Below are 13,318 nucleotides of genomic sequence, written 5' to 3' on the forward strand. Positions count from 1 at the left end.
ATGCTTTCAAATCTTGAAAACAAAAGAACCTGTTAAAGTAAGCAAGGAAGGTGAAAAATGACATGAATGTGATGTATGAAAACCAGTCTAAGAGTATGAACTCAGGAAAAAACACATTTAGTCTTAAGGAGCATAGTTTTCTCTCAAAAGAAAAAGTGAGAAAAATAAGGGAGCTTTTACTGTGGCCTTTCTTCCAAACTGCTTAAAAGAGAGTTTGACCAAAATTCCAAACTCTGTAAAGGTAATGATTCTGAAGGAGGAGTGAGGGAAGCAAAAAAATGATAAAGTACAACAGTAGCTTTAGCTGTCAATGAGTTTCTTTGCTCTGGTGCTGGCAACATCAATACGATCTTTGTTGGTGTCAGCCTAGAGGAGAAAAAAAAAGACATCAGCATTACTTCACTATGTAAGTAAGACACACTTTTTGTCTTCTTAAAAAGTTAAATTTTATGCATTAAAAGTAATTTCCAAAAAAAAAAAAAAGTAATTTCCACTTAATGAAAAATGAAAGAAACACTTGATGTCACATAGTATCATTTTTTAGAAAAGTGACAGAATATGAAATGCATTTGAAAAAATTCTAGTAAATATAGCAAAAGAATGAAGATTACTTCATCAATCCTAAAATACTTTTCATTGTTTAACATCACTAAAACTAGAATGCACCTTATAATTCAAACTAGTTCCTTTCTTACAAGATTCTATCTTGTGTGACCACTTCACAAAAATCATCCTGTATTTGAACCATCTCAACCTTTCAGCTAATCGTGGGGCACTTAATCTTTTGCACCAACCACTAGAAGCAAAACCAAACCCACTGTCATCAAGTTGATTTTGATTATTAGTGACCCTATAGGATATTAAGCTACCCCACAGGGTTTCTAAGGTTGTCCATTTTCACAGAAGCAGACTGCCATATCTTTCTCCATTAAAGTGGCTGGTAGGGTCAAACCATTATTCTTTTGGTTAGCAGTCAAGGACATTAAACACTCTTACACCAGGACTTCCTTTGTACCAACCAGGGACTCCTAATTTGTTATTAGTTAAATAAAAATGAAAAAAAGATAATTTGCTCTGTCTAGGAAACAGAAAAAATAAAACTATATTCAAAAGTTAGATTCCTAACTTCATACACAAAAGCTTTTAAGTAAAGGCATTTCATTCTAAATTTAAAGTAAGTGATCTGCCAGATCATCAAAATTATTAGAACCTGTAAGGGTAAGTTCTCAACCTACTGTTTTTCCCCAAAGTACTAGCATAGATGGCAACTACTAAAACATGAAAATAAATGTTTTATTCTCTTATGGCAATTACCTTCTTTGTGATCTGCTCTATTTGTCGATTTTGAGCCTCAATCTCATTGCCCATGTCCAGGGCCATACTTTTTAGATTTCCCAGGATACTGCCCACTTGAGTCAAGTTCTCTTCCATTTCATCTTCTCTAGCATCATTAGTTATACTATCACAAAAAGACAGTTAATTCAGAAAGTTACAAAAGGACTTAGTTTTCATAAAAATATGTAACCAGTTATTCAAAAATCTCTTGACACTTTTCAGTATCAGCTAAGTTTTTAAGTATTAGACCAAAGAAACTTGATAGACACGCTAATCTCATACGCTAAATCTACGGAATTAGAAGCTAAACATAGAGCCTAGGAATTTCTGTTTTAACAGTCCTTCAAACTGATTCTGATGCCCACATAAGTTTAAGAACCACTGCTCTAATACAAATGCTAGAAAAGTATGGCCTACAGGCCAAATGTGGCTGGCTGCTTGCTTTTGTAAATACAATTTTATTTGGACATAATCACATTCATTGTTCATAAAATATACATAGCTGCTTCTGTCCTACATCAGCACTGAGTAGCTGCCAATGATATCACATGGCTTGCAAAGTCTGATATATTTACCACTTGGCCCTTTATAGAAAAATGTGGCTAACCCCTACCCTACTCTCATTACTGTTTGTTGGTGTGCACCATCGAGTCAGAAGTGACCCATGCCTGAACCTCCACCATGTTTTAATAGGCAGTAAACTGCATGGGAGGAAACTGCACATCTTTCTCTTGCAGAGCAGCTAGTAGATATGAGGCTCCGTCTAACATACTTTGGACATGTTGTGAGGAGAGACCGGTCCTTGGAGAAGGACATCATGCTTGGGAGGGTGGAGGGACGGCGCAGGAGAGGAAGGCCCTCTATGAGGTGGATTGATTCAGTAACTGGGATAATTGGGATGGGAGTGTCAGAGACAGTGCGATTGGCACAGGACAGAGCGGAGTTTAGGGCTGTTGTACATAGGGTCACTATGAGTCGCAGGCGACTCGACGGCACATAACAACAACAATAACAAAACAACCTTTGGACTCGCAGTACAATTCCTTACCACTAAGCCACCAGAATTTGATATATTTTAAAACATTTTTTGCTTTGTTTCCAGCACGAAAACAATGCTAACATCAGTACTTTTCAAAGTACTACAAAGTAGAAAAGTTAATCCCATGATCTAAGGGCACCAGCCACTGTCAATACATTCTTTTCAAAATGCATACAGCAAATCTATTTTTCAAATGGAAGAAATGCTATTTCTAACTGGTAGTTTAGATTCAGGTACAGTTACATTCAGTCTTGACTGGGCTATTCGTTTCCAAGAGTAAAAACATCAGAAGTTTGCCTACCGTTTAATGTATCCACCCCTGGCTCCCGTAGCTGCTTGCTGAGGCTGGCCATTTGTCACCCGTCTTGGCTGTTTAGATACTACATTGTTAGGTGATTTGTCTCCACCTTCTCCCCATGCTGTCTTATAGGCCTTACCAGATTCAAAATTCTCTGTCCTGTATGAGTAAGGAAAGTAAAGAGATACCAAAAACCCAAATAGGAAGAGTTATAATTATTAATGCTTGTTACTTAGAATGTTCTAGTACTCTTTGCAGAAAAGATGCATATGTCTAGATCTAGATGACCCATACTATCCTCCATGGAGACATGGTAAAGAAAATTAAATATGTAAACTCACTAACATTTTATTAAAAATCTTTGTAAGAGTTCACACAGTTCGAGACCACCAGCTGTTCTGCAGGTGATGAGCAATCTCCTGTGTGGTTAACAGTCTGAAAACCTACTGGAGGGTCAGCTATGGGTGGGTTCTTACTCTATGATACACAACAACTTAAGGGTTCAAATACCTCTTTTACCAAACATTCACTATATTATTAACAAGCAGCAAAACGCAAATATTTGATTTTCATGTTTCCTTCGCCCTTAGCATTTTCCAGAAGAAATAGTCACTGTTGTCGAGTTAGACCCCAGCTGCCCATTTTCATCCGAACCTGTTTAATTTTCCAAGTTAAAATTCTGTATTACATTTTAACAAAAGATTCCTTAAAACAAGTATTGTAATGGAGAGGCATGCATTATTTCAAAACTAAACTGTCTGCTGCAGCCACATTGGAACCAAACTTGGTTTAGGACATTTTTTCCAATTCAGAGATTACTTCTCTTCATTTAACCCAAACAATAACTCAAAATCCTTAATATAAGCCTTCTTTTTTTTTTTTCTTGTTGGGTATCATCAAGTTAGATCAGATCCAACTGGCACAGGAGGAGATTGCCCCTCCTTTACTGCATGCCTTTGGGAGCACAGTGTAGCTTCTTGCAACTAGGCCAGCAGAGCCTAATAAAAATATAACCTTTTTAAAAATAAAGCATACGCTTTAGAGATAACCAATAGTCAGTCACCCAAAGCTATAATTTTACCATGAAAATTGCTACTAAATGGTGAGATTACAGGAAAAAGAGTCCAGGAACGTGACTTTTAAACGGCTTGTGCTAAAAAGTGACACAAAACTGTTCCTAATATTTGGCTCTAAGTAGCCAAGCTTTCCTCATACAATGTGACATTTTACTTTCCAGTAAACAAAACAAAAACCAAATCTGTGGGTTGTCATTCTACTCAAAGTAGAGTACAGCTATCATGCTGATCTCTGATTTATTCTACACTCTGGTTATGAGGGAGCTCTTGTGGTCTACTGATAAGGAGCTGTGCTGCCATCCCAAAGGTTTGAATCTACCAGTTGTGTCCCACTGAAGAAAGATGGACTCCTGTCTAATTTATAGCAAAGAAAGAAAGATCTCCTGTCTAATTTATAGCATCTGAAAACACACAATAAGTCATTTCTGGCTTGAAGACTATGAGTTAAGTGGGGTTTAGACTTTTCTTTTTAGTCTGCTATGGAGAAAACGTCAAAATAGCAAAGACAGATTTTATGAAAACTATGGCTGCTTCCTTAATATGGGCATCTGAAGATTAATTTTAGGCAAACTTAGATCTTAATCATTAATGTTGTAGGAAACATGCTACTTCTGCTTAAGAGGAACTAAAAAGAAAACAAATCTATCAATACCAAAGAACTAGTTCACTATGCCTTTTTTCGTTATACTTTAAGTCCTCACCATTATATTCCCTTCTTATGCTTAATTGTTTTCTTAGGTAATCGATTTTTATCTAAGTAGCAAATAGGTCTGTTTTGGAAAGGGTGAAACCAAGTTTCTCCTTGGAGGCTAGGATTTTGAAGCTCTGTCTCACATACTTTGGGCACATGGCCAAAGGGCTTGGTCCTTGGAGAAGGACATCATGCTTGGAAGGATGGGGGGACAGCGCAGGAGAGGAAGATCCCAGATGAGATGGATTGATTCAGTAACTGGGACAATGGGGGTAGGTGTATCAGAATCACTGAGACTGGCTCAGGACAGGGCAGGCTTCAGAGCTGATGTACACAGGGTCGCTATGGGTGACAGATGAGTTGATGGTACATAACAACAACAATAATCTATTTTTATTTATTTATTTATAAGTCATTTTCAATTTTTCATTAGAAAAAGGTGGAATATAGTATATATTCACATGTGATAATTATACGTCAGATTTTGGTGAAGCAAGTTTATACATTCTTGGTTAATATTAGGATAGGTCCTAGGCAAAATTCTAAATAAACATATGTGTTTGTAAGAGATTTAGTAACAAGAAGTATGAACAGAATACAAGAAATGTAAGAATGTTTTCAGGATATCAGATTGTAGAAGAAAGGGGTGAAAGAGAGAAGAAGGCATGAATTCAGGTTATCAAATAATTACACACTCTGTTCTTTCACGTTTTATTCCATAAAAGAGAAATGGGAAGTAAAGGATTTGTGGATCCTAGTATATAAAAGAATAATAATATAGGCTCCAATCTTAAAATGATTTGAAATCCCTAAAAAATTTAAGAATTCTTCTTTCTATAGTTAGTTACAAGGAGTAATAAATTCAAATGAATTAGTATGAGAATGTAAATAAGCTTCATAAAGCACAGTATAAAGACAAAAAATTTACACTGGTTATCAACACCTTCTCTTTAAAAACTACTTCCAATATTAAAGAGAAGAAGCATAAAAAGTAGACTTTGACATTTCATAGAGACAGCTCTATTTTGAGCTGGCTATATCTACAAAAAGCCTGCAATTTTTTTTAATATGGTTCTTGCATGTTCTGCCTATTTATAATGAGGTTATTTTTCAATGCTGTGATTTCATCTAATTTTTCTCCTTATAATAGTTCCTTGTCTTTCTTTTGGCACCTTCACTCCAGAAAATGTCATATCACTGCACAAGATCCTGCCACTTTGCCGTCACCCTAGAACTACTCCTACCAAGTGAGAATTTAAGAATGACTCACAGGGTAAAAAAAAAAAAAGACTCACAGGGTGACTGCAGTTAACTATTCTCAAGACACTGTCAGATAGCTGCCCAACTAAATTCATCAAGTAAAAATCTAAAGTAGTATGATGGATTATTACTAGTTTATCTTCCTTCAAAGGATTTTTTTTTAAGGTAAAAAGTAAAAATAGATTAGAAAGTTATATCCAAAGGGGACAGACCTCCCTACTTGAAAGGAAGTATGGAAGGCCTCAAAGGATCTTTAAATACTCTAAAGGCAGTATTTCCCGAACTTGACTGAATACCAGGAGCAACTTCAGTGTTTTTAAGCATACAATTGCTCACAGTTCACATTACCCTCTGAAGATTCTGCTTCGAGATGTATGAGCTGGGGCATGGAAAACTTTTGTTACTGTTCCATAATATTTCAATATGAAATCATAGCAAGATAACATATGACATAATAGGAGTTATGGAACAGACTACAGTCTCTCTCTCTCTCTCTCTCTGTGTGTGTGTGTGTGTGTAAAAGGGAAGCATTTATTTAAAAACTTTTTTTATTATCTCTCACCCTGTTTTAAGTAGGATTTAAGATTGGGAGTTAATTCCTAAATTTGATAGTGGATTTACTATTTGGGGACTCTAAATATTTAGAAATGGCACTTTATCCTGTCTCTGGAAATGAAAAGGAGTAGAGAAATGTTATGAAAAATAAGGTGCTGCAGGCAAAGTTAAGACCATCAAAGAAAGATACTAATTTTTTGTTATTTCCTTACTTTTGATAGGAACTAAACTATAGTAACATTCTACAAAGATCCATCTGCATAAGATTTAATAGGAAACCAGAAGAGTTGTTACTTTGGTTATTTGGCAAAAGCTTAGTTACCAGAGCTTTTAGTCAACATGTTAAGACAAGATCCTTTCTTCATATCATATTTTGGCAAATAGCACCCATCAGAATGAATTCACAACACATTACACACCACAGCACAGCTTTTAAGACGGTCTCCGCCACTCACAAAATCCATGCACATGCACAGAAAAACCATTAGAAGCATCACCTTTTGACAGTAAGTGAACAGCCAAAACTGTGCCATAAGATTTCATCTTAAAGTTCCCTTTGATCAGTTATTGAGCTCAGCTTCTGATGTTAAATCTTCATTTTTTAGTAAGCAGATTAGAAAGGAAGAGATTAGGTTAGAGAAAGAAATGTAGAAAACAATAAATGCCAATAAAACAGTGAAGAAGCAGTTTAAAGTTTTAAAAACATAATACACTGAAATTCCTTCCTGAACAACTGAGAATCTAGATAAAAAGAAAACTAAGTGTTGAAGCCAGAGAACATTTTATGTTTTCTAAAAGCATGAGTTATGATACTCTTTCCTAAAATTACAAGTTACAAAGGAGTAAATACTAATAGTGAAGTTACAAAATTTCCTTCCTCACTTCCTATCCCAACTTAATTCTTTATACTAGGTGATTAGTAGTTCATTGTATGTTTGTACTATGTTTTGTTTATTCATTCATAGGTGGACAGATTATTTCTATATTGAATTACTGTGAATAGTGTTGCAATGAACTCTGGTATATAAGCCTCTTTATGCTTTCAAATCTTTAGAGTATATATTTAGTGATTAAGGGTTTGGCTGCTCTTTGGTGAAACAGCTGTTCAAGTCTTTTGTCTAATTTATGATTGAGCTGTCTTTTTAAGTGGCTGAAGTTATATAGCTATAAGAAGTTTTTAGTTTTTATGAGGTCTGGGTTAATCTTTCACAGTTTATACTTTGCATTTTTACATTAGATAAGTCACTGCTGAAAAATGGGTCTGACAACACTGTACCTGCATTAACTGTTAGCTGTCTTAGTTCAAATGTCACCTTGGTTTGTGTATATTCAGTATTGTCAACACCATCAAAAATTCAAATATTCACAGCAGAGCTACTGAAAAAAAATGATTTCTTTTATGTAAAGCATAACTTTCACAAACAATATTAAAAATACTTTATTAAGACTCTACTATATAATGCATTATATTTAAGCAACTGTTTAACTCCTGAGAATAATCTTACTCTGTGAAGCCTCTTCTCCTTTCTGAACTTTATTTACCATTTTCGTTTCTGGAATACTCTTTATCTCCTAACTTTCTACAGACTCCAAATTTTCAGTCTTTTTTTATTCTTCCAATTTTGCATTTGATATACAGTTGTTTAAAATTAATTAATTTTTTATTTATTCTCTGCTCTAATCTCCCTGCCAAGAATTCTTGCCTCACAAACCTAGATTACAAAAGGTCTGTTAGTGTGCATCTTAAACTCCACTCCAATCCATCAATATGTTATTTTGGTATTCAAGTTAATTTTACACTTACCTTAATGTTCTTTTCCATGTCTCAATTACCTGAATCTAAGTCGAAATCCTACTCAGTCTCTGTTTTATGCTGATTCTCCCATAGGAAATGGCTTCACAGTTCTTTCACATTCATTCCAATCCTATTCAGTCCAGCCTAAATCCTTTATGCTCTGTAAGATGTTCTCCATTGTGCCCCAACCTTTAGTCACTATATATATGTTTAATTTTTGCTATTTTTTCTCACATATCCAACCACATGGTAAATTCTGTTTGTTTTTCTGATCTGAACAATCTCACGGGGAAGTACTTTAACTGAACCATCTCACAGGAAGTATTTTAATACACCACATTATATAAAGAGAAAGGAAAATAGGAAAGTCTGTGATTCAGAGCAAATTTAGCAGTAACCCAGATAAAGTCTGAAAGAGTTAAAATGTTCTTTCACATGTTAAATTTTTAGATAAGATCCAAATCCTTTGCTCCTTGGCCATCCCCCAAGTGCCTAGCACAGAACTTTTATTTTGATAATACTCTTCACCAGAAAGGGAAAGACTTAACTCCAGCCTACTCTGTATCATAAAAACATTTTTTTCCCAATCTTTTCATGTAGTCTAAAAAAACATTACATGCCTTTGCTTGCAACGAACCTGTCCATTTATAAACAAAAAGTTCATTTTGCCTAATGGAGAAATACCTTAAACATACTTAGCCTAGTGTCTAACAAATTGTCTTGGTACTCAACATAGATGCAAGGATGGTGAAACTTCAACTCACATACTTTGCTATATTGTCAAGCAGCACCAGTTCTCGGGAAAAGGGATCATGGCTTGGAAAAGTAGAGGGGTCAGCAAAGAAGAAAGTCCTTAATGAGGACTGACACAGTGACTGCAACAACGGGTTTGAGCATGTGGAGAATGGTGCAGGATAGGGCTAGGTTTCAATCTGTTGTTCATAAGGTGATAAGTCATCTAACAACAACAACAACTTAACAAAGTCACACTTTTGATAGTAAGTGAAAAGAAAAGGTAAGGTTAATTAAAATATATTTCTAAAAGGTCTCAATTTATTAACTCACCTATTACATGGGCAGACACAAAGGCCACAGCACTTGCTGAGTTCTGTTAAAGTCTTCTCTGCTTCTCTCATGTCTTTATTTATTTGGTCCATACCCTCTTCTATTCGGTTTAATTGTTCTGTATGTCATGGAAGTTATATTTTATGTTACATCCATAATTCACACACACATATGCTATTATAAATTAGCAAAATTCAACAACATAGCTACCAATGACTTGCTGCAGTGAACAGATAAGAGCCAGAAAATATTACAAACTTCCCAACATGCAAAAAATCATTCACCTACCAATTCTAAGGGCATCTGGCTTCTCTTATTGTGGAAATATTTGTTCTTAAGGAATGTGTTTATTAGGAGTACAGGAAGGTTAGCTTTGAGGTCATCCTGGAAACTAAGTATACTGGACCAAGGTAGCTTTTCAACATCATCACTTACTTAATAAGCTTAAAATCTGAGGACTTTTACAAATAAAATAAAAATTAGATCAGATTAGTCAGAGTCAAATTAGATGTTTACGTGAAGGATAGTGTGAGTGAAACACAATGTGTACAAACTTTGTAAGCAAATCAATATAAAATAAAAATTTTTAAAACTAGATGTTTACACGTTCACTAAAATCTAGACCTATGTTAGGGCTTAATTTGATCTCTAAAAATGATAATGTTGTGTGGCCTCTAATCAGAATCGACCATATCTCCAGCAGGTTTTCAGAGGCAGTAAATAGCATGGAAAGAAATTGCCCATCCTTCTCCCGCAAACCAGCTGGAAACTAAGTATAATGGACCAAAGTACCTTCTCACATCATCTATCATTTATTTAACAAGCTTAAAATCTAAGGACTGTTAAAAACTAATAAAAATTAGACCAGATTACTTAAATGAACTTAAATTGGATGTTTAGACACTCATTAAAATCTAGACCTATCTTAGGGTTTAATTTGATTTCTAAAAATGGTATGTTGTTGTGTGCCATCAAGTCGGAACCAATCACAGTTGACTCTCCAGCAGGATTTTAGTGGCAGTTAATCACATGGAAAGAGACTGCCCACCCTTCTCCTGCGGAGCAGCTGGCGGATTCAAACCATGTGCCTTTGGGATTACAGCACAGCTTCTTATCACTAGGCCACTAGAACTCCCTGAATCATATAAGAATATCATAATGTCTAATATGCATGTTAGAATCTACCAGCTGCTATACAAGAAAAGGGCAATCTCCTATTAACTGGAGGGTCAGCTATGGGTCAGTTCTGACTCAATGATATATAACAACAACAACGTGAATATAAGAAGGCAAAGCAGTTAAAGTACTAGCCTGTTAACCAAAAAGGTCAGCTGTTCATATCTACCAGCTGCTCTACAGAAGAAAGATTAACAGTCTGCTTTTGGAAGCACTATGAGGTAGTTTTAGTCTCTGTGAGTCAAAATAGACCATATCACACTACAAGACACAACAATGTGCATAAGCATAGTGCCCTTCACTTCACTTTAAAGAGCTAATGAACATGATATAAAATCAAGAGGGAAAGAAATAAACATATTCTCTTTTATCTTTCAAAGGGAAGACATTTCAATGACTGAACTGAACACGATTAAACTGTTAGGGGTTTTGGCATAAGTCAAATCAAGTTTATTCCAATAATTTCAACTCACCCCCTTGTTCATCAAGCATAGCGATGGTCTTGATTCCTGTATCCTGAGACTATAAGAAGGGGAGGGGGAAAAGTAGATAATACAAAAAAACAAACTCACAAGAACTGACAACAAGCAAGATAGAAGCATTAAACATTCAAGTTCTCAGTGGATTACAGTTACAGGCAGAACTAATATTCTGTAAGTAACATTATTTTAACATCCCTAAAATAAATAACAAATTATCTTGCCTAAAATTCCATATCATCAAGAAGAAAAACAAAAGTCCTATTAGTATATAATTGAACAATTTTAGCAACTGTTAATTTCAAATAATAAACCATATTGATAAATACCCCCTAACTCTTTTTTTTTTTATTTTTATTGTATTATTTTTACATGTACCGTCAAATCAGATCAGGCTGGTACAGGAGGAGATTGCCCCCTCCTTCTCCAGCAGAGCCTCTGGTGGATTTGAACCACTTACCTCTGGGATTGCAGTACAGCATCTTGCCACTAGGCCACCAGAGCTCCCTTTCCCCCCAACTCTTAATACCAATTCTACTTAGTGCTATCAGGATCCTTCCATATCTAGTTTCTATCCTTAAGAAAAGGATTAAACATTCTCTTACCTCAATAGCTAAACTTAGCATTATCCTTGTACTTTCCAGAGACTAGAGGGGGAGAAAAATAGTTTTTTAACATTATAAAATATTTAATGGCAACAAAAATCTGGTCAAAAATCACATGCTTGATTCTACTTTATTTTTAAGAATTGTTAACACAATGTTTAAAAAATTGCTAGCCTAAACATTCATTTAAAAGAAAATAAAAGTTTATCAATAAATAAATGGACAAACAAGTATGGTATATACATACAAGATTATTTAGCCACAAAAAAGAACTCAGTAATAGTATGTGCAATACCTACTCATTGGAAGCAGGAATGGCATCCACTTCCTAAATAACATGCCTCTGGAAACTATGAATTTTGATAAATGTCGATAGTTTTGTTCATAGGGTCGTATCAACAACAACAACAACAACAACACCTACTAAAAACACTGTACTGAGTAAAATAAGCCAAACACAAAAAGTCACATATTGCATGATTTCTTGTATATGATATACCCAGAATAGGCAACCAGATAATGAGGAGGGAGAAGATAAAAAGTAGGCAGTTTATCAGTTAGTATTAATCATTTTTATGTGTAATAACAAATTTTGAAACTACAGAGTTGATTGCTATACAACACTGAATACATCAGATACTATTGTACTGTTTACTGTAAAAATATTTATATTAGTTTTATTGTAATTTTTTTAAAAAAACTGAAACATTTTAGTTATTTCCTTCTCACTAGGTCATCTTTAGATTGTTACCAAGCAAAAATTAAGAATGTGCTATAAATAAGATACAAAAACTTTAATATAAATAAAAATCAAAGTATACTATACAGTCGAAAAGTCCACTAAATAAAAAAGTTCTGAATTCCAAGTAACTAATAAATAATGACTGTCTACAAGAACATATAGACTGCTTTCACTTACTCTATTTTGGTGAATTACATTTTCAAAAAGGAGTTAGTGATAACACTGAGGTACAAATGTTTTAGTTTAGTATAAAGGGAAGGAGGAAGGCAAAATTATCTTCTAAGAAGGCCCTTTCATCTCCCACTTACTGTGAAAACTGATATATAATGACTTATTCCAAGTAAAACATTTACCTCATCCGTAACCTGATGAGCCTGCTGCTGGATTTCTTCTGCTGAGAGATTATTCATGATGAATCAAAACTGTTGATAAGCACACAGATGGAAATGTAGATATCCTGGAAGAATAAGGAGTTAGGACAATTATCAGGATAATAGTATAAGAAAAGAACATAAAGTCAAGATAGGCTAAATTAATATTTAATGTTAGCAAAACTTAAAAGGTGTTTCCAACTTTTGCATTCCAGTTAACAATTATTATTATTATTATTACTACATCTTGACTACATGAAAACGTAGTTTTGGACTGCAAAAGTTGGTAGAAATCCCCAATTTCAACAGTAGTTGAATTAACATGTCCTCCTTGTATACATATGGAAAGTATCCTGTTACTCACAACATAAAGCTTTAGGCTGTATCTTGAATTTTTCCTATGAATACACCACCATTCCTCCTCAGTTTTTCATTCTTAGCAAAATGATGTTGTTGTTGTTGTCGACTGCCTTAGAGTCAAGCACGACTCATAGTGACCCTATGAACAAAAGGCCTGAAGCCTTTCTATAACTACAAACATTTAACAAAATTCATAGTTTCCGGAGGCATGTTGTTTAGGAAGCAGATGCCACTCCTGCTTCCAATTAACAAGTTAGCAAAATAGACCATACAATTATCTGATTCAAAGTGGCCCATGCCAGTATATTTCAGTTCACTAAAGCCTAAAATGTCAATCTCGATGCATTCCATTTCATTTTTTATAACTTCTAATTTTCCTACATTCATAATTTGTATATTCCACATTCTACTAAGTGATGCTTGCAGCTGTTTCTCACTTTGAATGACTTTCCCTCTAGTCTCTACCTCTAA

General features: G+C 34.7%; 1 protein-coding gene across 2 annotated transcripts; it reads right to left on the reverse strand.

Annotated features, from left to right (window-relative positions):
• Window positions 1–300: 300 nt before the first annotated feature.
• SNAP23 (synaptosomal-associated protein, 23kDa) lies at window positions 301–12,540 on the reverse strand. Of its 2 annotated transcripts, XM_006882975.1 has the most exons (7): window positions 12,470–12,540; window positions 11,375–11,416; window positions 10,764–10,812; window positions 9,115–9,232; window positions 2,676–2,831; window positions 1,315–1,459; window positions 301–366 (listed from the first exon to the last, which is right to left on the reverse strand). In XM_006882975.1, exons 1-7 carry the CDS (start codon window positions 12,524–12,526, stop codon window positions 301–303), a joined length of 633 nt encoding a protein of 210 aa, XP_006883037.1. In that variant the 5' UTR covers window positions 12,527–12,540. The 2 variants fall into 2 exon arrangements, with proteins under 2 accessions (XP_006883037.1, XP_006883038.1); XM_006882976.1 differs by lacking the exon at window positions 2,676–2,831 and having other exon boundaries at window positions 12,470–12,526.
• Window positions 12,541–13,318: the final 778 nt, after the last annotated feature.

The sequence above is a fragment of the Elephantulus edwardii genome, unplaced genomic scaffold, assembly GCF_000299155.1.
Source record: "Elephantulus edwardii isolate Elephantulus edwardi_28Jun2011 unplaced genomic scaffold, EleEdw1.0 scaffold00026, whole genome shotgun sequence".
Classification (NCBI taxonomy): Eukaryota; Metazoa; Chordata; class Mammalia; order Macroscelidea; family Macroscelididae; genus Elephantulus; species Elephantulus edwardii.

Coding starts and splice junctions, on each gene's coding strand:
- SNAP23 (XM_006882975.1), bottom strand. CDS start 12,526: ATGAATAATCTCTCAGCAGAAGAAATCCAGCAGCAGGCTCATCAGGTT. Junction 10,813..11,374: donor TGCTAAGTTTAGCTATTGAG/GTAAGAGAATGT, acceptor CCCTTCTTATAG/TCTCAGGATACAGGAATCAA. Junction 2,832..9,114: donor TGTGTCTGCCCATGTAATAG/GTGAGTTAATAA, acceptor TTACTCATACAG/GACAGAGAATTTTGAATCTG.